General features: G+C 39.3%; 1 protein-coding gene across 3 annotated transcripts in view; it reads right to left on the bottom strand.

Annotated features, from left to right (window-relative positions):
* Positions 1 to 9,584: 9,584 nt before the first annotated feature.
* NGLY1 (N-glycanase 1) overlaps positions 9,585 to 27,668 on the bottom strand; it is a 47,908-nt gene continuing 29,824 nt past the window's right edge. Inside the window, exons 6-12 of one of the 3 annotated variants that reach the window (XM_074371311.1) lie at positions 26,282 to 26,403; positions 25,142 to 25,287; positions 23,415 to 23,525; positions 22,057 to 22,221; positions 17,667 to 17,852; positions 10,673 to 10,850; positions 9,585 to 10,293 (exon numbers count right to left, since the gene is read on the bottom strand). In XM_074371311.1, coding sequence (XP_074227412.1) covers positions 10,118 to 10,293; positions 10,673 to 10,850; positions 17,667 to 17,852; positions 22,057 to 22,221; positions 23,415 to 23,525; positions 25,142 to 25,287; positions 26,282 to 26,403 — 1,084 coding nt within the window. In that variant the 3' untranslated portion in view covers positions 9,585 to 10,117. The remainder of the gene's footprint in view (positions 10,294 to 10,672; positions 10,851 to 17,666; positions 17,853 to 22,056; positions 22,222 to 23,414; positions 23,526 to 25,141; positions 25,288 to 26,281; positions 26,404 to 27,668) is intronic. The other 2 variants (XM_074371324.1, XM_074371320.1) reach the window with 2 other exon arrangements.

Genomic DNA, 27,668 nt, shown 5'->3' with positions numbered 1-27,668 from the left:
GAGAAAGAGACAGGTTAGCAACAGCAGAGTCTTCCAAAATACGAGGCACTGGGCAAGGAATTGCTAACTTGTGGGGTGGCCTTGGGCCAATATCTTAACTTCTCTGACCTTCAATTTCCTCATCATAAAAATGAGAGCATTAGGTTAGAAAAGCAGATCTCGAATGCTTGTCCATTTAAGAATCAGGAATTTGTTAATAAACCTAGTTCTCTAGCCTCAACTCCAGGATTTTGACTTAAAATCCCTGCACGAGGCCCAGGGACCTGCATGTTTTAAGTGAACCCCTCAGATGCTGTGATGCAGCCCTGACTCTGGGGATCCCTGACTGAAAGATACCATGCTCGTGTGAGGCATCTCCATCATAAAAGGAAAGCACCAGAAATGCTAAATGCACAGCGTGTAATTTCTTTTCTCTCTGTTTCTATTTATATAGTCCCCCTGAAATACATTCACAAAGTTTAAAGTAGGAATCATTTCATAAATTGTATAATTTAATCTGTATGCAATTTCTTCTGCTGTGAGTGAAATCAAAATTACACCTTTTTCCCCCTAGAAAATGAGGCTTAAACACAGCATTGCATTCTAACTAAGAAAAATAATTAACTTGTATTCACAAAGTAAAATGAAAAGTTGTCCCAAAATATCATGATTTATGAAATACAAGGTGGAGAGTAGAGTCTGAGAAATCAAATCTAGACTATTTCCATTCTCCTACTGAAAACCTGTTCGAAAAGGAGTGATTATATAATATGCATGCGTATTTGTTGACAAGGCATGCCTGCAGCTCCTGGGGCATCCGGGACTGGATGCCAGCGCTCTACTGAGCAGAGGCAGGAGAGCAGGAGGGGCAGCCCCTGTCCCCAGCTGGCGAGTCAGGCAGCACAGGAACCTGTGAGACCTCACATTCCCATACATCTGGAGAAGACAAAATGGTACCTCAGTGCAGATGCACATTCCCATACATCAGGAGAAGACAAAGTGGTACTCAGGTTTGCACTGTGTCTTTTGGGCAGCTCCTCTGCCACCTGGCATTTTCAGGATTATAGTATTTTATTAATAAAGATATCTTATTTTTCCTTAGTGGCAAAGATGCGTGACTTGATTGCATGACCATTCGGTGCGAACACTCCTTATCCTGTGAGATGATTTGAATCCAAGTGAAATAACGGCACTCATTTTTTTTGGCCTTGAACTTTTTGAAATTCAACTACTTCATGATTCATTTTACAAAGTTTTCCTGCCATCATTCTCCCTGAGCATTTAATCTGTTTCAAATTTAAGTTTACAAGGAGTACAAGAGCTTTGATGGCTCCATATTTATTAAGTGGAGATCAAAGTCCTTCTTTGCTTTATTTTTAGTCTTTTACATCTGCAAGGGATAACATAACATTTCAGATGACAGTTTTTCTTTCCACCAAAGAATTTAGCATGAGAATGCCTTCATTTTCAAGCATCTATTTTTCCTCTAAGCCTAAATGTCCTCCAAATTATAAGCATGCGGCCATCACACATGGAATTTCATTCAGTGTTATATTTCAGGAACACCAGGAATTTAACATGCCATTCTTTATTGCCACCAGATATAGTTTTGTCTCTGTTCTTCCCACAAAGCTCTTTTCCTAGTAAGACTGGCTTCAGGGCTTAGAAAAAGGTTTAGTCAAAGGTTTAGTCTTCCTAAATAGATCTTGTAGAGAAGACAGCTTTTGGTTATGCTGAGTTTGTGTTGCTTCTGTCTGACAAAGGATTATCAACATACTTAAAAGATGGATCACATATGGAGAAAAATATGTAACAGGCAAAAGATTATTGTCTCGATACGTAAAGACCTAAAACTCAGTAAGAAAATGAAAAGGAACTCAACAAAAAAGGGGGCAAAATATCCAAACAGGCAAGCGCAGAGCAGGGAAGCCAAATGGTCAATAAATGTAAAAGGGTACTCCAACTCACCAGTCATCAGAAAAATGCAAACTAAAGCAACAAAATACTATTTCACACAGATCTTAATGGCAAAATGTATAACGTTTAACAATACTGCGTGTAGGCCGGGAGGTACAGAAGCGGGAAATGGGGTAAACGGCCAACAGCCCTGTAATTTGGCACTAAACATCTTGGAGAAAAATTGACAGTAAATTTGGAAATGTCCATAGGCTGTGAGTCAGGAACTCACATCCAGGAATACATCCTAGAGAAACCGCACTTCTCTACAAGGAGCTACAGACAGCGCTGGTTATAACTGCAGTAGTAACTGCTCGTAACGGACGCTGAGAACAAGCCACCTGTGCGTCAGGCTGGTAGCTGCGACACTGGGAAACGATGGAACGTGCGCCGTGGGTAAGGTCTCTGGGTATCAACATGGATATAGAAAAATGACTGAAAACAAGTTATTGAACATTGTGTACTGTTTATAATACTATTTAGTAGATTTTAGGGGAGGGTATAACTCAAGAGGTAGAGCATGTGCTTAGCATGCGTGAGGTCCTGAACTCAATCCCCAGTACCTCCTCTAAAGAAATAATAATTAATAAACCTAATTACTTCCCGCAGGAAAAAAAGAAAAATAAATAATATAATACTATTTAGTGGATTTTAAACGATGCAGTCAGTATATTATTAAATATACATATATAGTAAAAGTGAAAAAAAATTAAATAAACTAAATTGCTGATTATTGCTGTCTGTGGGGAAGGGAGGGCGGAGTGGACTGAAAGAGGACCCGCAGGGCCTTCAACCTCATGGGTGCTGTTTTGATTTTCATTAGAAGATGAAACAAATCAAACAAAATGTTAATATATTTCACTGTCGAGAGGAGAGCACACTGGTTTCTGTTCTATCATTCTTTTTACTTCTCTGTATTTTTGAAAAATGTTAAAAAATGTTAACAAGTAACAGGGGGATATCTGGGAAAAAACTACGGACACTAAAGACAATCCTTTAAACGGTGAGAGTGCCACTTCGCAGGGCCAGTTTCACAAGATGCGATGATATTTCCAAAGCATCCTGAAAATTATTCATTATAAGGATCCAAAAGCAACTACAAGGGCTGTGCTTTGCCCCACAGAAAACTGAAGGACGTCGGGGAAAGATGCAAATCATAGAAATAAAGATATAAAATTTAAGTCTCCTATATTTTGCATCTGATCACAGAAATGATTCCTACACTCTTAAGTAACATACTCAGTTCCCCCAAATTCAAAGACGGCAACCTCTCCCAAAGCCATTCAACTATCAATTTATCTTGCTTTAAGCAACTTGTAACATAGAGCAGTTACTTTAAACCTGACTAAAATATGCGCAAATAAAATAGTACATTCCTTTAGGGCAGTCGCAAACTCCAGGCAGGTAATGTCTATGAATAAAGTGACTGTAGGAAAAAAAAGGAATGAATGGATGGATTAAAAACATGCAATTTATTTAGTCTGTCTTTGATTTTATAATATTGGTAGCCATGAGAACAGAGGGCTATTTCTCTAAGAAAAAAATCAGTGCCAAGTGTTACAGAAAATGGTGACTGACGCCAGGCCAGCACTGGAGCTGGGGCAGGGGTATGGGTTTTATGGTCCCTAATTCCCTTATAATGAGGGGAATACAGGTCCTGCCTTAACGAAAGGGCAGTCAGGCTCTGCCAACTGCTGTCATCACGCACACAGTGTTGTCACATCATCTGACTTTACAATGTAAGCTGAAATCCAGATTTTATGGTAAATCTACTAACATAATTTTAAATTGTTGATTGAAGAAGACTGGAAACAGCTCAACAGTTGAACAGTCATGCACTCAAAGGAATATTACGTGTTTGTAGAAAGGATAAGGAAGCTTTTAAAATACAAAGAGTGCCACGATACATTAAGTAAAAAAAGGTGAGGTGCAAAACAGGAGTATAGTACAGTGTCTATAGTGATGGAAAGGGGAAAAAAGTTATTTTGCTTATATTTTCAAAAAGAAAAATAGAATAAACCAGAATAAATATAGTCAGCCATGAGGGTGAGGTTGGTGGGAGAACAGAACACCAACTGAAGCAAGACTTCTGTGCTTCCCACTTACTATATAGTTTTGACTTAGGAATTATGTGTCTTATCTAAGGAAGAAATTAAATGAGGTCATAAGGGGAAAAGGGGAAAAGAATATCCCTGAATCAAGTGAATCTAGATGAACGCTGAGCAGGGCGGGATGGGGTGACAGCCCGCCGTGAAGCCCACTGGGGGCCTGAAACGCGCACCACGAATGCGGCTCTGCGGTGCGGTGTGGTCAGCCTCCAGACCAACGAAGAGTCCTGACGGAGAAACAGCCAGCCTGGTGAGAAAACCCAGGCCAGCTACCTGATATTAACAGCTTAGTCGTAAATATAGTCCATCCCACATTTAAGGAAAATCCATAATGTGGAAGAGAAAACCAGAGGAACAATATGATATGATCCAGAAGAAAATGGAGGTAATTCTTTAACAGACCAGACCAGACCACTGGCAAAGTTCTGATTAGTAATCCTATAGAGATAGAATGCCACAATCTTTACACAAGCATAAACCAATATGAAAGAAAGCAACCATGAAGAGTTGGGTATTAGAAATGATTATCAAAACAAAGGGCCCACTCAACAGGCAAACACGGTCAGCCCTCCATATCTCTGGGTTCCACATCTGTGGCGTCAAATAACTGTGAGTCGAAAATATTCAGAAAAACCCTCCTACACTGTTGGTGGCAACGTGAACTGGTGCAGCCACTGTGGAGAACAGTACAGAGGTTTCTCAAAAAACTGAAAATAGATCTACCACATGACCCAGAAATTCCACTCCTGGGTATACATCTTAAAAAAACAAAAACACTAATTCGAAAATATACATGCCCCTCAACATTCACAGCAGCATTATTTACAATTGCCAAAGTATGGAAGCCACCTTAGTGTCCAAAAGCAGATGAATGGATAAAGAAGATGCGGTGTATGTATATACAATGGAATACTACTCAGCCATAATAAAGAATGAAATTTTGCAACAACATGGAAGGACTTGGAGGGCATTATGCTAGGTGAAATAAGTCAGACAGAGAAAGGCAAGTACTATATGATATCACTTATATGTGGACTCTGAAAAATACAACAAACTAGTGAATAAAACAGAAAAGCAGCAGACTCACAGATTTTGAGAACTAGTGGTAACCAGTGGGGAGAGAAGGGGGTGGGGATACAGGGATAGGGGACTTAAAAAAGGGTTATTACGAGATTATATAAAATCATGTGTGTGAAACTTTTGAAAATTGTAAAGCATTATAGAATTTAAAGAATCATTCCATTAAAACAATGAAAAAAAAATGATTTCTTTGAAAAAAACTATTCAGAAAAGAATTCCAGAAGTTCCAAAAAGCAAAACTTGAATTTTCCTCACACCAGCAACTATTTGCATAGCATTTTTACATTGTATTAGGCAGCAGAAGCCTAATAAGTCTGGAGATGACTTAAAGTATACAGGAGGATGTGCATAGGCTATGCCACTTTATTAAAGGGACTTGAGCATCCTTGGAGTTTGGTGTCTGTGGAGGGTCCTGGAACCAATCCCCTGTGGATACTGAGTGATGACTGTATATATAGAACATTTAAAGAAACAAAACTGGCTAATGAACATGATAAATTTTAATCTCACAGTAATCAAGGAAATGGAAGTCAAAACTAGGTATTTTTCACCCATCAGATCAGCAAAAATAGCAAGGCTGTTTTAATTATCTTAGTTCAGGCTGCAGTAACAAATTACATAGACTGGGGGCTTAAATAACAAACATTTATTTCTCACAGTTGTGGAAGCTTCTCGTGTTCTCACAGCTGGAGAGCAGAGGAAACAAGCTCTTCTGGTCTCCTCTCCTAAGGGCACTAATCCCATTCATGAAGGCTCCACCCTCACGACCTAACTATCCCCCAAAGGTCCCATCTCCTAATACCATCACTTTGGGGGTTAGAATTTCAACATACAAATTTTGGGGGTGGTACATGGACACTCAGCCCATAACAGTAATCCAATGCTGCATAAACAAATCACTCTGAAAGTGTCTTTAAATTCTCATTCACCAGGTCTCCTGGTTTCTGTGCATTAGGAATTCAGTCATGGTTTGGCTGGGCAGTTCCAACTTGGGTGACTCATTCTTATGAAGCTACAGTCATTGAAGGCTGGACTCGGGGCTGGAGGATCCACTTCTGCTGCTGCCAAATTGCTGCTGGAGGTTGGAGAGAGGCCCCCAGGGAGCCTCCTGGCATAGCAACTGACCTCCTCCTGAGCAAGCAGTCCAAGAAAGCAAGGTTTTTCACAACCAAGCCCCACATATACCACATGGTCACTTCCACCATATTCTATTGGACACAGGCCAGCTCTAATTTAGTGTGGAAGGGACAACACAAAGACATGGAAGCCAGGAGGTGAGGATCATGGGAGGCTGGCTACCACAACAGCAATATTCAGTTCTGGCAAGAATGGGAGGAAATGGGAGCCCTGATAGACTATTGCTGGGCGTGTAAATTGGTGTACCTCATTTAGAGGGTGATTTGAGAGTAGACAGTAAGATTTAAAATGCAATATATCTTTGCATATATTCTATGTGAAAGACAAGTATATAAGGATGTTCACTGCAGTAGTATTGGCAATAACAAAAAAAGAGGGGGAAACCTATTTAAGGGAATGCATAAATTAAGGAATACGATGGTTAAAAAGAATGTGGCAGAGCTATGACTGACCACGGAAACAGCTCTAAGACACACTGTTAAGTAAATAAGAAAATACACTTCCATTTACACGAAAAGAAAAAACCAAATACGTGAATACTGATTTTGAGTGTGTGTTATGTCTGAATATGAAAATTCAGAGGAAAGCTCTAGGAAGACACATGCAAAAATTTTGACCGTTACCTCCAAAAAAATGGTGGCGTGTAGGGAGCGGAGGCAGCATTTCTACTTTATAATATTGTCATTTGAATTTTTAACAAATGGCTTTCATTATGCAAACATTTAAAATTGGTAAAGAACAGACTTTGAGTGACAACCCCAAATGCCCTCTGACATGGGTTTTCGTGGTTAGACTTTTATTTTATTAGATTAGGATAGACAGGTTATTTATTTTAGCTCTTCAGAGGCCCTTTCTGGCTGACTATGGATGCTGCTCCAATTTTGTTGATCTCAGATGATGTCTTTAGAAAATTAAGTGACTAGAGCAAGGTCTCAACCTCTGTTTTCACTTGCGGTGTCGTGATCAGGAAATGGCTGTCAGACACTCAGGTATTCGGCTGCTGGTTCTCACTCAGCCTCTCCGTTTCATGGGCACCAGACAGACCGCCTATGATACAGACCACTATCAGCCAATGAGACACCAAAGTCACTGGCACTTAACAGACACTGAAAAGGTGGCCATTATCAGTTTAGGTCCGTTCTAAATCTCGTATCAGAAATAAAGCACTGTTTTGGTCAGTATAAATGATGTACCCGAACACATACTAAGGGGAATCATGCCAATCATGGCTTGTGTTGGTTTACTCTTTCTTCCCGTGAGTATTTTAGGAAGGAATACTGCCTTGATCAGAGCTTGTCACAAAGTGTATGTGCTTGAACTATGAAATCAAAACACAATTAACTGTTGTAGAAACTTTTTAGAAATTTACACAAATACCAAAGCATATATATCTAGAGTAATCTATTACCACATTATAATTTATTCTCCAGAAAAGCTTCACTATAGTTAGAAAAATCATTGTACCTAATAACAATTTTAGTATCTCCCCAACTTGAACTTTGCCATCAAAGAATCTATATTCATGAAACGTTCATGAAACACCTACTAGAACAGCAGCCCACACACAGGTCTGCAACTCCAAGGCATCCTGACCCTGTGTGAACTGTTGAACCCGGCAGATCAGCAGACACAAAGACCGAGTGTAAGAGCGCGTCTTGCCCATGTTACTAATCCACTGCACTGCTTAGACAGGCCATTTAACTTCTCTGTGTTTGCGCTTCCTCGGTGAAAAGTGAGGCGTCTGGATTAAATTACATCTAACAACGCTTCCTACCCTGAAAGTCCATGACAACATGTTCTCCAGCCCTCCCTTAACCTGAGGCACTCCTTTTCCTTGTAAATCGATCAAAACATCAGCTGTAACTTCTTGTTCATCTTGAGAATGTGATTTCCAGCAAAGGGCTTACTTTAAAAAAAACACTGCAACAAAAAGCAGACTGTCTGTAAAATCCCTCGTGAGGCTAAAGTATAAACCCTTTTTAGGCAGCGAGCAAGGGCAGAAGGCTAACCAATCAGAGCGTGGTTCCAGGACCTGCTGCCGTCACTCCCTCGGTGCTTCGCATCCCCCCTTCAGTCACAACAGGCTGAGTGCTTCTCAAGTAAGACCCCAGGTGACTGCTATAAAAAGTGCAGCTAATATCAGGGCCAGTTTATTGAGGGGATCTGTACCGTCAGCCCCTCTTCACCCTAGTTACTCTTGCCTTACCAGTGTACTGTCACTAAGCTTTACACATTACTGAGAAGTGCCCTGTCCCGTACCTCGCGTACTATTTCCAAACTTGTCTGCATAATAAAGTATTAACACGTGTCAGGTACCCTGGGGTTAAAACTCATGGAACGCATTTAAGAAGTGTGCCGACTACTTTTCTCTTTAACAGTTCAGCTCTATAAAAATATAGGACATTTGAACTTTATTTTTCTGCGTAAAGCCACAGGAAAAATTAGAATGTTTCCTTTCACAGACAAAGTGCACTGAGTTTATTTTTATTACCATCTTTGTAAGACTGCTTGTTGAGCTCCAGGTTTTCTCACGAAGAGTGTTGGTCCATCTGATCATCCAAATACTCACCATGCTCAGACCAAACATCTCAAGACAGGGAAGAGACAAGGCTCTCCAACTTTATGTATTTGGACATTGTATGATTAACTTAAGAGTTTGAAAATTCCAGAAAACTTTCTAATATTAAGACATTACTAAATTTAGATGTACAAGCTACTTTTATAAAAAAAATGTAACTTTTTAGCAAGAAAGTGATCCTCAGCAGAGTTTGACTACAATTAAAAAGAAAATAAAAGACCTCTGTTTCAGGATTTTAGTACATATTCTATAATGCATGTAACTGTTCTACTGAGCTGCACAGGGTGAGAATGTCTGAGAACATACTTTTCTTGTCAGAAGATCTGAGAGCTCACTTTTCAGCATCACAAAGTCTTCGCGGACGGGCTGCTGCCACCTTCATGATGCCAGCACAACACCTTTGCCCACAAACACTTAACAAATATACACTAAATTTAACTGGAGAGGTTATAGAGAACACATACAAAAACTCTTGATACAGTGTATAAATGCTGAATGATGTAGTTACATAGTTTCAAAGTCAAGAATAAACATTTTATTCAATGAGGTAGATAAAAGTACTCAAAAGTAAACTCAAAAGTAAAGCATTTTCTGAAGTGTCCACAGATTACAGATTTATAATGTATTTTTGAATTTATGCAGTCACTGTTAAATATCTTCATAACTCTTGTCTATTCAAGCAGTTTTCAATGTTTAACATACTTATTAAAGATTTTTATTTAGCCAAAGTAACCACTAAGAAGATGTAACGCAAAATAATTCATTTTATTTCTTAAATGACTATGTATTTACAATCATAAAAATTTTCATGCATTGTAACTTATGAGATACTCTACTTTCACATTTATTAAAAATTAAAAATCTTAGGAAATGTAGTTCAATTACTTTTGAAGAAATTAATGGCTGATCAGAGACTGTCAAATTACTATTAGCAGCTTAAGATTTCTTCATAATCATGAATAGCATTTAATCACGAACACCTTCATTTTACTTTTAAAATCATACACTTAACAATTTTCAGATGAAAATCTCATAGTTGGGCAGTAAGACTTTACTCCAAATTATAGTCACATATGTAAGGGAGTTTTTAATTCGAGGTTTCATTATTGTCCATAGTATAAAGATATATTTTCATGAGGGTTACATGATGGATAGCCAACAAGGAAATATGCTAGCAGAGGGCAGCAAACTGACAGTTAAGCATGCACGGGACTGACAGACTACTTTAGAACACGCTAAGTCCTTGATTATGGCCAGCTTTTCTATAATGGTCAGGTTCTCAAAGGTCACTGAATTTTATAATTATCTCTAAACAATTTTCTTCATGGTCGTTTAAGCTTTGTCTAAACAGCTGGGTGTGTTGCCAAGCAACCACACCATCTCCTCTGCTTAATTCTGCTTCCAAAATAACTTCAGTGGCACTGGAAAAATCACCATAGGAGCGAAGAGTTTTATCTGTTAGAGGAAGAAAAATGACACTTTGCTTTTGGTAAGAACATAAAGAGAGAGTTCTGGGATGCATTTTATATATCTGCCTTATAGGTAAAAAAATCAACCCTTAGAAAATAAATAAAAATTATTCTTTATGGAGGAAATGTGCCCTTTGAAAAAGAAATGAGTTTTCTCCTTCCATTTGTGTTCCATAGTAAAAAAACGTTAAGCCATTCTATTACAATGAGGTTATATGGGTTTTAATTTAAACAGTTTTTTTTTTAACTGTAACAGTATGAACTCTAGGGTAAGAAAAACTCTTAACTACATCTCAAATAAGTACAATTACTCTTCAGAGTGTTAAATACACACGTCACAATTAATTCTCCAGTCAAATGCTTACCACCTGTCAGCTGTACTTGCACTGTATCGGATCGCAATTTCCACTGCACTGTTCCAGTCTCAAAGGTCTGACTACTTGTCCTAATGGAAATGTCATCTACTTTTAGGCCGACTGACCCACATTCAAACTTCCAGGAAATGTAAGCATAAGACGATCCTTCCTTTCGGGTTAAATACACCTACAGAGTTGAGAGAAAAAAGGAACTGTCAGAAATAATGAGGCTGTGCAGAAAACACATCCAGTCAAAGTCTCATTGTCACAGGTACTACTCACAGTTATTAAAAATCTGATTTTTCCCACTGAAAAGATTTTTACTTCTAACATCTTTTCATTTTATTAGCAATTTTTCCTATAGCATCTTTTGCTACAAATGAAAGAAATTATTTGAATGTGAGGGCCTCAGTAAGTATCGCTCTGAGGCTCCATGCTGCCCAGGTTCTGGTAAATCACACTGTCTTTTCAATTAATAAGTCCAGCTATTTAAAATGAACTTCATAATGAATCCTGCTGAAAATGAAGAGTCCTTTTAAATGCAGTTAGTTATTCCTTGATTTGTCTTCTTTTCTAAGTCTGGATTTTTAAGGTAAGCTTTCCTCGAATGAGATGGGCCATATCCTCTACACCATGTTGGTACCTCAGTCACTGCTAAGCAACAGTAATGCTTTAAAAGGTAATACCCAGGCCCCCGCTTGCCCCTCTGAAGAGTAAGCTCCCATGCCTTCATCATCAATGCCCTGACCGCTTCAAATGTACTGTTTAAGGCACCCGGGTTTACTGGCTGCCTCCAGCCCATCTTCTCTCACAGTTTAATCGACACTCTTCAAACACTGACATGGAAACTGACATCCATGGCCTTGGTCTTGTACAGGCAATTCCACTCACCCAGGCTCAAACCCCTAAGAACCTGACTGTCTCATCATTTATCCCTAATGCCCAAACTCCCACAATAATCCATGCATTTCTTTGAAAGAAGTCTTGGGGGGGAACCTTTCCTCATTTAGACTGCGCTTATCACCACAGGCAAGACTTTACACTCCTCTTTCTATAACTGTCTAATGCTTCTAAAATCCCACTTCCTTCATATAATTTGCTTGGTCCAGAACATACAGCAAGTACCTGCCTCATGCATTAAACACAAACTATTAGCTTTCATGGTCCTCCACAATTTCATCCCACCTTCAACTGCCAGTATTCCTTTACCCAAATGCGTAACTATTTTATTTCAGGTGTGCTTATATTATCTAACTTAACCAAATCACAAACTCTCCGGGGAAACTGGATTCATAGTTCTGGATTCATGGGATCTAATAAACAGTATTTAAGCACTAGAAATTTGCACATGTGCGCTCATGCACACACATACACACACCCGTTCAGAAACACCTAATCTACTTCTCAGGGGGAAATAACTGGAAGTACATGAAACACATTCACCATGGAAACAATCTACTCATACTATTCTAGTGTTCAGTCACCAAAGAAAAAGTCAATTACTGCTCGCATTCTATTGATATTCTATTCAGCAACCTACAGCTAGTTTTCTTCCAGGTTAAATACGTCAGCTGATTTGAGTTTTTAGAATCAGTAAGCTGGAGATAATAAACCATTAAACAATCACTCTCCAAGGAAAATGACTTAAAAGTCCTTAGACTAGATGTGTATACAGGTCTACTGTTGTTCTGCACAGCAAACCTCGATGTGTGCTACTGTTGAGTGCTTGCTCACGTCCAATCTCACTCCGGCACCTCTGACGCGTGTCCCCACCGCATGCTCCCCTTACAGCTATGTTTAAGGAGAGCCTGGGCTCAGGGCTGCACCCTGCTCCCCAGGAGCTGTCAGGTTCACCCATGCGAAACTACTGGGCACCTGGGACTATCTATAACTTAATTACTCCTCCGAAGGAGTGTTTAGTAAAGGGAGTCATCTGGAACAGATGAGCCAAACATAGAGGTTACTGGAAGAAAGGTGGTTGGAAGAAACTAAAAGACTGGGGGAGGTAATCTTAAGAATTAAACATACTTAAATTTATGCCTCAATATCTACCTCTACGCTTGTGTGTTTTCAGAGCTCAGTAGCTTCAAATGGCCCCTCTCAAAGTGTAGGCATATAATATATGATAGGCTGAAGTCAGGTTAACTTCCCATTTCTAGCTTACCCCAAGAATTGCTTCAATTGTATCAGGTGAGTCTGGTCCAGAATTGTTTTTAACTGTCAGAGGTTTATGATAGCTGTTGAACATGTCTGAGAATTGCTTTTTCTAAGACTTAACATTTTTCAGCCCTAAAGGCATCAGGTTTTTACAACTCTTAAGAAGTTAAAGGATAAGATGGAATTCATCACTGAATTCTTAAATGCTTAAATAAATCTTCAAACCTATTAGGAGCAAATAAAGGTTCTCTTAGACTAAAGAAACAGCATATGGAGATAAATCAGACCCTATTAATACTGGAAATTCATGTCATCTTTTTGATACAATATATTCTGTCTGTAGCATCTTAACCAACTTATTTAACTCAGCATTTTTAGAGATGGTAGAATGTTACCAAAAACAACTATATACTCAGTTTGGTAATTTGAAATGTACCAAAACAACAGGATTTACATAAACCTCCAATTGTGGTCCTGTCTAGGTGTAAAAGCAATGGAACCAGTAATTATAATTTGTTTAGGAGAAAAAAAACCTTTATAACTTCTCAAATAGTCAACTGTTTGGTTTAAAGGGGGAAAAAGCATTTTGGTAACTGGTTGTCCCTAACTCCTTGATTTACCTTAGACCGATGTTTGCCTGTTGGCTTGTTAAATTCACAGGTGTCAGTTACTGTGTGCAGCTCTACATGCTCGGTTCCGAATTGGTGGGACCGCTAAGGGATGAGTGTCATTACCCTACGTTAGCAGTGGTAGTCAATCGCAAGGCATGGTTTCTCTCCTACAGAGATCTATACAGCAGTACCAGCCCCCAGCTCAGGGATCCACCCTGCCCCTTGGTGGCCTCTGTCAGGACATAAAGGCACATCTCAGCCTGTGGCTGGGAAGAAGACCAGCGCACCTCTGGTTTCAGATCTAAGTTATCCTGCTCCACAATGTACACAGGTGATACAGGGCTGTGGCTGTGACCACTATTTTCAAGGTTGAGAACAATCCACAGGTCAGCTTCTTTCTGTATTTCACATTCTCGGGAAGATGTTCACATAAAGATTTTCTGATTACTACCTGCCAGGCTGGTCAGTCCGCTGCTTTGATTTCCTGGAGGTTCAGTTTGTACTGCACTGTTTGAAGTTGTTCGTCAGTATGCGCTTAAAATTCTCATTCCGCTGAGGCTGCTAAGATGAACTCTAATGAAGTCCACCACACAGCAGACACCATGCAGTCAGTCCCTCCTACAGACACCCAGCAGGGTAGCTGGATTTCAGGAAATTTTAATCCAATGCTGGCGAACTGTGTTGCTCATGAATCTTATTTTCGGTTATTCCAATTTTCTTCACTGAGGTCCAATGTGAACACGATCAGTTCCCACTGCACTTAATCTTATTAACATGCCTGCAGGCCCCGGAGCCACCTCTGGATCGCCAGCGTGATCACGTCCTTCCCTTGCCCGAACTCCTGCATGTCTCCTAGTGTGTAACTGCAAGGCCTGACACCTGCTCACCTCTCTAGTCAGCTTCCCAGTATTCTCCCCATATTCCCTCCGACTTCCTCTTCTCCAAATGTGCCAGATGTTTCTCACGTCGGTACTTCTGCACACACTATTTCTCACACCCCAGAACACCCACCCCTTCCACATCCTGTCCCCACACTGAGAAACTCTCTCCTCTAAAAGTGCACTCAGTTATTACGTCTTCTGCAAGGCCTGGCTCGAGGCAGTGGCTCATACTCTGTCTCACACACACCCATATTCTCCCAGCGCCCACCCCACTGATCTGAACAGCTGGTCCACGTGTCTTCCTCCTACACAAGTCTGTGCTCACCTTGGGCTTGCCTCTTAACTCACCATGATGTCCTAAGTGCGGAGCACAGCGTCCGACAACGCGCTCATTTGCTGAATGACTGAGTGACTCAGTTGTGGATGTAATGCCATACACCTAAAGGTGCTAAAATGACTCCAGTGACAAAGAGAATGATGGAACTGCTCAAAAATGCTGAGCATCTAAGAACACCCAAGGGACACAGTCTGCAAGAAGAGAGTATCCATGGTGCTCGACGTAGCCCCCGGCGGGTGCAGAATGTATGCCATAAACGCTCAACCGCTTTCTCATATCCGCCAAGCTTTACTAAACGTTCACCGTACCAGGCACTACGCTAGATCTATGAATACCGAGAGTACAAGAGTGCGCAGGAGAAGCCCGGGAAGTGTTTACAGTCTAGAAGGAGACAGTATAAACAAGCTATTCTCACATGTATTCATAGAATAAACGTCATATGGAGAGTACATGACACAATGAGTCGATTAGGGGAAAAAGGACCTGGGTGGCTGGACCGGAGGGAATGAGGCTTATGCTAAGTTCTAGGAACAACTCTAACCAAAAGGAAAGAAAAGAGGTTCTGTGGAGAGGGGGGCAGGGCAGGACAGCTGCAACGTGGCGAGCAGGGGGAGCCTGGTGCAAGGCGAGGGCGAGGCGGCAGCAAGGGCGGACCCCGAGAGCCTGGAGCGGCTCCTCACTGAGAGCACTCAGGAGCAGATGGGGTCTTGAGAATGTTCTTCTGGCCACAGCACGGAGAACATCTCTGAAGGGACCAGGGCGATGCAGGGAGACTGGATAGGAAGCTATTAACATCACTTTACCAAGATGTTATCACCTTCCTCCTAAAAAGTAGTCTGGTCTTCTTAGCGTTTTATGTTCAAGTCCAGACATCACTGAACAGCACATTTGCTAAGTAGCAAAATGCAGTGAGTGTCTGTGCTGCTGGGAGGCTGCCTCTTCGAGGGGGTACGAACCCGTTCTAAACACCTAAGGGCAGGCTGCATGCGATCTGTCACGACTCCTGCCTGCAGATCACTAAGGAAAGGTGTGGTGGAAATACGCTTCTACTCTTTAGTGGAGTTAGAGACTCCCTAACTGGGGACAAGCTAGAACAGAACCAAAAATACTGATTTAGGTGAAAAATTCAAGATTTAATGGCAATATACTACTTCTGAGTTATCCACTAGTCTCTGCAAGGGTAGTTATGATTCTAGTATTTTTCTTCATTTAGTACAAAATATTTTAACTGGAAATATTCATTCAGCTTTAAAAAAAAAGTATGTAGGCATAAAATTACTTAAGTAGGTGTTGCTTTGTATTTAATGGCCTTCACATCTCATCTACATTATGTAAATCCCCACACGGTACACCCTCTCTGGCCTCGATGATCTATGATGATCTATTTAAAGATCTCAACGCACGCCTCGGACTCCACGCTGCGTGCCTGCTGCTCCCTGCCTCACGAACACCCTCTCTGCTTTCAGCGCCCGCTCCAGTGTCGCCCGCTCCTTGGAGCCTTGCCCAGCTCCCACAGCCAGGTCTAATTACTCCCTCCTGCTGTTTCCATGGCAATGTGCGATCTCCTCATTGCTGCTCCCTGCATCGCGGTTCAGACGGCTCTTCGTGCTTCGGCTTCTCCTGTTAGACTGCGAGGGCAGAAACTGTATCTTCATCTTCTCATCCACGCAGCTGAGAACAGCGCCTGGTGCAACAAGCACCCAGTACACATTTGCAGATGAACAAACTCATCAACAGGACATAGAAGAACATGCCACAGATGAGGCCTGTTTCTAGGCACATCGCTGGTTTCTCCATCAGCACTGGGGCTGGAAGGAAGGCACGCTTTTTCTCCAGTTCAGCAAGCATAGACTAGTCCTTGGATAAATACCATGTCTATCCTGTCCTGCTTTCTTTTCAGAGCAATTTTTAAGGTAACGATAGTCTTCAGAAGTAGTTCATCCTCTCTCAGCAACCACATAGTCAATTACAGACACACACATCTTGAAATTTTAAAATTTATCTTGTTTTACACTTTATGCCCTTCTTTAACTAAAGAAGAAAGTACCTACATCTACAATCTCAATAATCCTATAAATTATTCTTGGCTTACTACAAAAAAGATGGTCAAAATAAGTTTAGAACAAAACACTATGATTAAAAAAAACCACAGGGACCTCACCTTTGTAAGCCTTTTATACTGATTAATGGCTGGTACAGTGATAACCATGCTGTAGATTCTCATATGCACCAGCAGCTGTTAATCTGTGACTCACTTTTTAAATCTATTCAGTGTCTTACAACTGAACAACTTCCCTTCTCACCCTTCACTCAGCAAGTTAAAGCTCCTTATAAGTTCATTCACTCCAATGAAATCTATCAGTAATATGGTTGGCTCTCCTGCGGTCATGCGAAAAGCTCTGAGCTTACTTTTGGTGCGTCTAAGGGGTAGGGCAGTTTAAAAGCAAAGCCTCTTTACTTGTTACAGATGACATGTGACAGTAACATTCAAGTTGTTATAATGAACTACTACACTCCTAGCATCCATTTCTGCTTTATTTTTTAAAACACAGAGAAGAAATGACCAGTATTGCTGCTCGATCATCCACATTCTTATGAAATGAAAGCATGTCAGATGCTCAGCTCTCGGGGACCGTGGACGAGATCTGCTGCAGTCCCTAACAGCCGGCCTTTAGCAGGCAACCAATACATATCTGTGAAGGAACTGGATAAAAATACACTCTACATACTCACGTGAAAATCAGTCACATGAGTTGGTCATACACTTGATTATTTTTCCCCATGAAAGAATTAAATTCTTCTTTGATGAAAATGGATACTTCCTTGATATAAACACACAAATTTCTAATAGACTTCTGATTAAACGTTGGGAGCAGAGTTTTCTTCTCCAGGTTTAAGGATTACTAAAAATAATTCTAATACCAGTTTTCACATTATGCACGGCTGGAAAATGAAGCCAATCTATATTTGTCTGAAAAAATGACTAAGGTTTGAAACAGTTCCATGCATTAAGTTACCATGTTCCAGTCTGTTTCAACTTTTCTGAATATGGACTCCATTTTCCACACACCATTCTCCCATCCAGAAATGGTTTGGTTATTAGTTGAAACTCGGACGTAACAGTTTTTTACAACATTATAGCAAAGGTGGAGCTGTTTAGAAATCTTCTCATTTTCAGAGGGGATGAACACGATTTCTTTACTCTTAAAAAGAAAGCAGAATTAGTTTTTTAATGTAATGGAAAACAGATACATAGAGGCACCACTATGTATAATAGTTAAGAGATTCCTTCAACTTCAAAATGAAAAATCGGTGCCACTGGAAACTGGAAAATATTTTATAGGTTAAATATGATCAGTATGATGCTGACACAGCATCAAACACCACTCAGCAGAAAACAAGAGATGTAAACTGTAGCTCTGGCTTACACTTTTGTGACTTAGTGTCAGCGTGAATTCATTCCTACACCACCACCATCTTTTAACTGGACTACTGCCGTTGTCTCCAAAAGCTCACTCTCCACTTTCAAGGCTTAACCTTTCCACAGAGCAATGAAAGTGACTTAAAAAATGTAAACTGGGATACATCACTTTCTTGCTTAACTCGCTCTGCTGACTTCCCACTGTACTGAAGCTCCAAACCTCTACCAAGGCTCACAGGGCCCTGAAAGGCTCGTCCCCTGCCTCCTTCTCCAGCCAGACCTCTCCTGTCTCTGTGCTCCCACCATGCTACTTTTCCCTCAGTGCCTTACAAGGGTCAGCTCCTTCCTGCCTCAGGGCCTTGGCACAAGCTGTTCCCTCTGTCTGGAATGCCATTCTTTCTACTTTTCATATACTTGATTCTTTCTCATCCTTCAGGCCTCAGCCTAAGGCCACTTCATCAGTGTCCTTTCCTGACAGTTGAAGGTAGGAGAGTGCCTGGAAGGGACAGCTGGACACAATCTTCAGCACGTCTGAAACTGCTACAAAAGCTCATGTCTTACCTTAAAATTCCAGGCAAATTTTGTATTCTACTACAAAATAAATCAACATTTATTTTAATGTAAATAGTCCCCTGAAATCACTGAGTGGCTCTAGAGTTTGAGAAAGACGATGTATCTATCCTGTGTCTTCACGTGCCCCTGACACAACGTTCCCGCCCCTCTGGACATGAGCACAGCAGCACTGCGGGTCAGGCCGTTCCACCTGGTGGGGGGGCCCTGTGCATTGCGGGCTGCTTGGCAGCGCTGACCCACTAGATGCCAGTGGTACCGCCCCTCTCAGTAGTGACTCCCACAATGTCCCCAGACGTTGCCAAATGTCTCCTGGAGGGCAAAATCATCCACCGTTGAGAACCACTGCTCTAGTCTGTGTCAACGTCTTGCTTTTTACTAATCAGTTTAGTAATCAATCAAGGTAATAGATGATGCTTTTTTTTTGTTAAACATTGGGTAGTAGGTATTAAACAATATAGAAATCTCAAATGTACAAGGATCACTAAGTAGACTATAAAACATCTTAGAGCTGGAAAGAGAAGAGTATTTACAAATGTATAAACAAAACGACAATCCCTAGTAGAGCCTGTGATTATTACTGCCGAACAGATAAGGTCAGAAAAAAGCAGTCTATCATTTTTAGAGAGTGACTTTATCACTATGAATTAGTAAACTGCACTTTAAAACAAGCATAGAACAATACTTCCCAGTTCATTTTTTTCTCTTCTTTAGCAAAGATATTTCAGAGCATTGACAATAAACTAAATGGAATTAAAATTTTAAGGTAGCATTATCTACTATTTTTACCAAAATTAACTGATTACTAAAGAGAAAAGAAAAATAAGTGTTACTGAACGTATCATTTATAAACTTAGTCTTTCATGAATTCTTTAAACACTAACATTAGGATAAAACTTTTTTTTTATGAAAATGATATCACCAGTATTTCCTTTTTTTCCGATTGATTTCAAGGTATAGTTCCCTAAATTTTTAGGACTGATATTTTTCAATATACTTTTAAAACGAACATTTAATTCTAAAGACGAGAATCATTTTTTAAATCCATGGTCCTCATATGGTCTCCAGTAATTGAGAAATTTTAGAAATTTTCAAAAGCGAAAACAATCTGGGCAGCACATGACCCAGTTCATATTTTTAAAGTTTAATCAATTTATATGCTACGCAAGAGGAAGCACACCCATCCATAAAAAGAAAAAGAAACGAAGACCTAAATACCCATGTTTTAAATTGAACACAGCTGTGAATTACAGTAGCTCTTTTAAATTGGCTTCATTTAGATTTATACTTGTAACTTGCACTGCATCAGCAGTGATCTGAAATATTTTTGAATTTAGACCTTATAATTCTATGGTTCAACCAATACTTCGAACTGCCAGCTAAAGATGATGGGATAAATTAAAAAGCAAATATAGTTTATTAGGGATAACTCACCCCTTAGGGACATATTTCTTTATTAGAGAAATTCGTTGTCACAAATTAAGAAAAACAAAACTTTGGAACCCTTTGATATTGCTACTGTGATGGATTATTTTCTTCTCAAGCACTTTTCATTACATATCTTTAGACATTTATATTAAATGCTTTTTAGTGAGTCAACTTTAAGCTTCCTAAGGGCAAAGGACAGTCTACTGCACGTCTTTAACGCCCATCACAGAGCACAGTGCTTTTCAGCTAGCCTCTAACTCTAGAAATTACACTTTCATTGTGCATTATTTAATTTCAGGGGATTAATCAAATGATAATATCTTAAAATAAGTTTGACTATGTAATAATACTCACATCAACAATTTCTAGCCAAAACCAGATGTATGCAAGTATATAATAAAAAATAAACATTTTGTTCAGCTGCATTACACAGATTCTATTATTTATCCCACTGCATTTCATCAAGTTTTCACAGAATTGAACAGGACTTCACAACACAGGATATCCAAAAGTTTAAAGAATAAACATTCAACATCATTAGTCAGCACCAAAATGCAAATTAAAAACCACCATATAATAATACTATATACCACTAGATATGCTAACAAGAAAAAGATCATAGGCAAAGATGTAGAAAAATCTCATTTGCTGCTGCTAAGAGTGTAAACTGGCACAGCCACTTTCGAAAACTGTTTGGCAACATCTGAATGTCCTCATACTCCACGACCCAGCTGTTCTGCACCTAGGTATGCACCCACCTGAAACGCATGCACACATTCACTGAAAACACGTCTGTGAATGTTTACAGCAGCACAATTTTTTTAAATTGAAGTACAGTTGATTTACAATGTTGTGTTAATTTCAGGTGTGCAGCAAAGTGATTCAGTTATATATATTTTTTTCAGATTATTTTCCACTCTAGGTTATTATAAGATACTGAATATATCTCTATGCTATATGGTAAATATATATCCTTGTTGCTTTATTATTTTATATACAGTAGTGTGTATCTGTTAATCCCCTACTCCTAATCTATCTCCCTCCCCTGTGGTAATCGTAAGTTTGTTTTCTATGTCTGTGAGTCTGTTTCTGTTTTGTAAATAGGTTCATCGGTACTATTTTTTAGATTCCACATATAAGTGAGATCATATAATATTTGTCTTTCCCTGTCTCATTATTTCACTTGTTCTGACAGTCTATAGGTCCATCCATGTTGCTACCAATGGCAACATTTCATTTTTTATGGCTGAGTAATATTCCACTGTGTGAGTGTTGATGGACATTTAGGCTGCTTCCACGTCTTGGCTATTACAAATAGCATAGCAGCATAGCTTTAAACTAAAATCGAAAAATAATCCAAATACCCAATAGTGATGCGGATAAATTATAGTATATTCACACAGTGGAATATTATACAGCAATGAGAATAACATACTATAACTATGCAGCAATAAGTATGAATCTCACTAATGTTAGGAGAAAAAGACCACCCACAACAGAGTACATCCTATATGATTCCATTTACATAAAGCACAGTAACAAGCAAAACTAGTCCAAGATGTTAGAGATCAGGACAACGGTCACTCTTAGGGGTGAAAGGTAGTGACAGGAAAAGAAATCATGGTTGTTTCTGACATCTGGTTGTCTATTTCTTATTCTGGTTAGGGGGTAACCACAATCTGTGAAAATTTGTTAAGCTGTACACTTACACTTTGTGCATTTTTATGTACTACGGTAACAGTTACACGGCACTAGAAATTTACGTAAGGTAAGCAATGAAAAAACTCTTTTAACTGCTTTGTTAAACTCTTATATGTAATTATACTATGCCAATCAATAATTGGTTCTCTTCAAATGTTTACATTTTTAAACAATTACTCTGAAAAGTTCATGGAAAGGTCATGGCCAATGCATTTTTCTGTACGTAAAGGGCACTGGATAGGAAGTGGGAAAGTGAGGAGATCATCACGCTGTAATGAGTTAAATACCTCTGGACCCGTTTCACCTCGGGCTGCTCTCCACGCCAATGACCCAGATATCCTTCCACCAAGTTCCCCAGGCTTAGGGCTTTTGGGAGATATAAATTCAACAAGCTCCACAATTATCCTCTGGAGAAGTTCTTTTCTTCTGTTTTCTGACAAAGATATTTGCCTCTGTAATTCATGTTTGAAAAAAAGAGTCATTAAAATTAGGGGAATATAGAGGTCCATCTCTAAGTATGAATATAATTAAGGCATTGCATTTTAACAGGATCTTGAAAGAAGTAACCACTTTTATTTTCATACACATAATTATTTGGAAAATAGGACACACACTGTGGAAACTTAAAACAATTTTACCAATTTTATGTGAAGAAATCATTTAACACCCATACTTCCCATGCCTGTGTCAGACCAACTGTCCTGCTAGCAACAGCGAGGGAGGCAGGACACACACACACGACACGCACATACCAACCCCCGTCTGAACACAGCAGAAAGCTACCGAGGTAGCCAGAACTGAGGAGGCTAAGATCCCAAGGGAAGAAATAAACACGTGACCTGAACAGCGCCTCTTCTCCCCAGGAATCTTATTAAGTGGCACAAAGAGCCAGGCACAGAACAGGCTAAAGCACAAAGCAGAATTTGCAGCAGTATTTTCAGTGCTGGGGAGTAAATAATTGGAGTTCAGGGCCTTCCAAGGCTCTAGTAAATACTCCAGGCTTTCAGCTTAGGCTCTCGGAAGGGCCACACACTAGAAGGAAAGTGAAATTCCAGGTAGAATGAAATCCACTTTGAGTCTCAGGCCCTGCAAGGTGATCCTCCCTACTCTAACTGCCTGCCGGAAGCAAAATTCATTGTTTCTTAAATCATGAAAAATAACATGCATCTATATAGTGAAACCTTCAGTGCTGCCGAAGTGGTATAAAATCAAAGCTGAAACTTCCCTTTTGGACTCCCATTCCTATTCCCAGAAATAGTCATTGTTAACAATTTCCTGTGCCTTGTTTCAGAAATTTCCATACATGGACAAGTGCTGAGTGTGAGTGTGTACAATTATATTCGAGACACAATTACTCTGAAAAACAAGGCAACATACTTTTTTTATGTCAAGTATCACATATACTGAAATTCTGTTTCACTAATCTTTGAGATGTGACAATTTAATGCAAAAAAACCCCACCCCCATGATATTTAAAATGAGTCCTCAAAATTTTCAACGAACAGGAAGATATTTAACATATTTAAATGTTTTTGTTTGCAAAATAATGCTACTATTTTAAGAACTTCAATAGGTTAAAAATTGGCTACTCCTGATTAAAGAATTTCAAATGTCCTCTCAAAAATGACAAATGCCCATCACATACCTGCTTATTAAGTCCATTAATAGTTTCTCGAAGTAACTCTTCCTTAATTTCTGTTCTTCTGGAGATTACCTCTTCATGTTTACAAGAATATCGCCAAGTGACATCAACCACCTTGAATTTACAAGATACAAATACTTAACAAGATTGCAATCATCAACCTTAATTTGCTAAATACCTAGAATGTAAGTAATTCTTAAATAGAATTTTAAAAATAGTATGCTTTGTTTAAAACCTGTGGGGAAAAAATTGAAAACAATGTACTTTTTATTCATTTTCTAATGGGTACACTTCCAAGAAAGACTATGGTTATGGGATAAAATTTTCAGAACATTTAGCTGTTTAAAATGTATCTACAAAGCTGATTTCACAAAATTCAACAAATAAAAACTCCATTTTCACTGTACTGAATATGTAAATTATGAATGTAAATGAATATATTATGAACTGATTTTTGACAAAGGTGCAAGGACAATTCAGTGGAGAAAGGATAATTTTTTTTTAACAAACGGCGCTGGAACAATTTGTTATCCATATGCAAAATGATGACTTTCAGTTCAAACATTAACCCAAAATGGATCACAGACACAAATGTAACGCTGAAAGTATAAAACTTCTAAAAGAAAATACAGGAGAAAATCACTGTGGTTTGGGCTGGGAAGCCTAGTTCTTTTGATATAATATCAGGAAGCAAGATCTACAAAAGAACAAACAAATATACAGGACTTCATTAATTTCCTCTCTTCAAAAATCATTGAGAGAATAAAAAGACAAGCAACAGGCAGGGAGAAAGTTTTTGCAAAGCATGTATCTGAAAAAGGACTTGTATTCAGGATACATGAAGACTTCTTAAAACTCAACAATAAAAAAATGAACAACCTAATTTTTAAAAAAATGGGCAAAAGAGGGCAAATGGATGGCAAGTAAGTTCATAAAAAGATGCTCAGTATTGTCCACAGGGAAACGCAAATGAAACTACAACGTGATCCCACCACACATCTATCAAAAGGACTCAAATGAAGAAGTCAGACGACAATGTCAGCAAGGATATGAAGAAACTGGGAATTCACACATACTGCTGGTGAGAATGTAAAATGTCACCATCACTTTGGAAAACAGTTTAGCAGTTTCTTAAAAAGTTAAACATACACCTACCATATGATTCAGTCCTTCCACTTCCAAGCATTTTCCAAAGAGAAAAGAAAGCATATGTCCATTTAAAGATTTGTGCTGAATGTTTATAGCTGCTTTACTTGAAATAGTAAAAACTGGAAAGCACCCAAATGTCCATCAACAGCAAGTGGATAAACAAACTATGGTACATTCACACAATGGAATACTACTCAGCAATGAAATACTGATACATGGCACACATGGTATGAATCTCAAAATAACCCCTCCCCCATCAAAAAGATTATATATGATTCTGTTTGTATAAAACTCTAGAAAAGAAGATGAATCTAGTCTTAGAAAGTCAATCAGGGGTTGCCTGGAGAGGGACGAGGAGGAGGGATAAGGAAGAATCCAAGGAAACGTCCAGGGATAGTGAACGTGTTCACTACCTCGCCTGCAAAGGTGATTTCACGGGCGTATACAAATGACAACATTTATCAAACTGTACACTTTAAATACATGCTGCTTACTTTATGTCAATTATACCTTCAAAAGCTGTCAAAAAAGGAAAAAAAAAATCTTATTCTTAGAAAACATTTTTTTCTCTTACTTCCTACCTCATCTTTCGAAAATGCTATGACATAGGACAGCTTCTTGCCCCACCCTATTTCATAGAGGAGCGGTTTGTCACAGACATCTTCACACGCATCACAGTGCAGCCACCGCTGCTGAGCGGGAGAATAGACTTCTGTCCAGACGTGGTCTACTCAAGTGAGAGACAAGACAGCAACAAAAAAGGAAATAGAAGTCAAGTCTGTGAAGCCAGAATGACTTCCAACAACCATATACAAATGCCCAAGATGAGAACCACATAATACTTTCCAATATTCTAAATTTTAATCAATAAGGCTGAACATTTTGTGGCACACAAAACTCTAGAACACTTGTTTTCATTTCTCTATCTCTTTGAAATCCTTGAAAATGTTTTGGAAAATCTCCTTTAATACCATTTTAGGCTTAATTAAAAACAATGTGGGTTTTATAACTCTAAAAAAGGCAAATATAAAGAACAGCATCAAAAACATAGGACTAATGCACACAGTTTGCTAATGTAAAGGCGTTCATTCCACTTTGAAACTGCAGTCTCTCTAGACCTCTAAGATGCAGACCAGCGAGCAGTCCAACAGAGGATCTCTGGTTACTGATGGTCTACATCTGACTGTAAGGGAAGGATAACTATTAAGTGAAGGTTTCATTTCATCCTAAGAAAACAAGAGAAATGCGAGTAAAAAAATCTAAGGAGAAGGAAACCCATTTTAACATGTAAATGACACAAGTCATAACTAAATAAATAAGAGTAACACGAATTTCATATGGTTTTCATTATATTTTTACTGTATACTGAATTAAGATTACTAAATCTTTTACACTACTCTCTACAAAAGTGAAGATTTCTACAGTACATTATTTCACGTTACTATCCATATAGAAACTGCATTACTAACAATGTCATGATAAACTGTTAATACAAGAATGTTTTAGAGTGAAGGGCCAGGCAAAATGCTAGAGGTACTACAAACATCCTGTGATTTCCATAAAAAAACCTGTGAGGCCACTATTACTGTCATTTTACAGAAGGCAAATGGAAACTCAGACTGACGAGACCAGACGGTGACAGACAGAGACGACACGGCCGGACCGCAAGCCCAGTCCCTACGTGTGAAGGCCTCCCGTCTCAGCTCGCAGCACATTCGCACCTGTGTAGTCCCACACGTAGCGCGCCTCGAACCCCAAGGCTCGGCAGCACAGCATGAAACAGTTGGCCCACTCGCCGCATCGTCCACATCTTGTTTCCAGAAGTTTCTCAGGATTATTATACCTGGTTTAAAACAACAACAAAAGCTCTGATTCATTATCAAAATCAAAACTTTGAAGAATTCCTATTACCTTTGTGCTAAACAATAGTACTTCTTAACTTCATATTCTTAAATAGTAACTAAAGAGCCTAGCATACACGAGGTACTGCGCTAGACTCTGGGGTGGAAATGATTACACAGTGGTACAGCCTTCAAGGAGTTTACAGTCCTGAGAGAGAAGGAAAGAACACAAGTAACTTAACTACATGGCAGGAAGAGACCCAAACCATACAGCAGGTGAGAATCAGTGTCACGGGCGCGGGGCTGGGGGGGTGTTGGATTTGAGCTGGACCTCGAAGGGAGGCGGGATCTGGACAGGCAGAGGGTCTCCAGGAACTAATCTGCTGTGAGCATCAGTATCACTCTAGTAAGTGGTATAATTAGCTCACTGTATTTAAAAGGCTAACAACTTTAACAAACCACTCAATAAAGATTTTAAAGCTTCGCTGAACTCAATTTTACTTAAAATACTATTTTTCCTTCTAATGATCATTTTGATTGAAATTTTATTCTCCTGAACTAAAGGTGCTTGCTAAGTTGGAAGCTGTTTTTTGAAATGTGTTTGCAACATTCTTTTAACAAGTTACTCCAATTATAGAATTATCAGCTGAAGAACATTAAAGTTTTGCATATTGTGTTGAGAAGGATTTGGGGCTGGTATGCAGGAAAAGTGCCCGGCTAAGCAGAGGTGTCGGCCACGAGCTTGGTCAGGAAGGAAACTGTTTCATGAGAGAACTGGCTCTGCAATGACAAGGTGGTCTTACATTAAGCAGATGCTCTTGCCTGAGCTGAGTTAAATGAATTTGTAATTTAAGTAATGTAGCTACTGGAAAAAGTTGTACATTCACATGAAGAAGTAACAGCAGACTTAGAGCATCCTATGCCTCCATCTCCTGTACACCACCTGTGCCAAGGTGAAAGGTCAGCTAATAGTGTTCATCCTCCCAGCCCTCTACAGAGAACAGCTTACAGAGACAAGCAAATGAAACTCTAAATAAATCAACATCTTTGCTGGCCTGTGCCCTTTCACGCTGCATTGTCAGTCCACACCCAACTGCCTAGCGTTTATGAAGAGGAATTTAATTACATATATTTTTTGTCTTCAAATTTTTGCAAAGTGCCTGTGAAAATGTATGCTGAGCGATGAAGTAACTTGCAATGATTTCAGATAATAACTGGATATTGGATTCTGTTTATCTTAGATTCTGTATATCACAGGACTGATTCC

Source organism: Camelus bactrianus, chromosome 1, assembly GCF_048773025.1.
Source record: "Camelus bactrianus isolate YW-2024 breed Bactrian camel chromosome 1, ASM4877302v1, whole genome shotgun sequence".
NCBI lineage: Eukaryota > Metazoa > Chordata > Mammalia > Artiodactyla > Camelidae > Camelus > Camelus bactrianus.
Note: the sequence above shows the minus strand (reverse complement) of the source record. Positions and strands in the feature narration are given on the sequence as shown.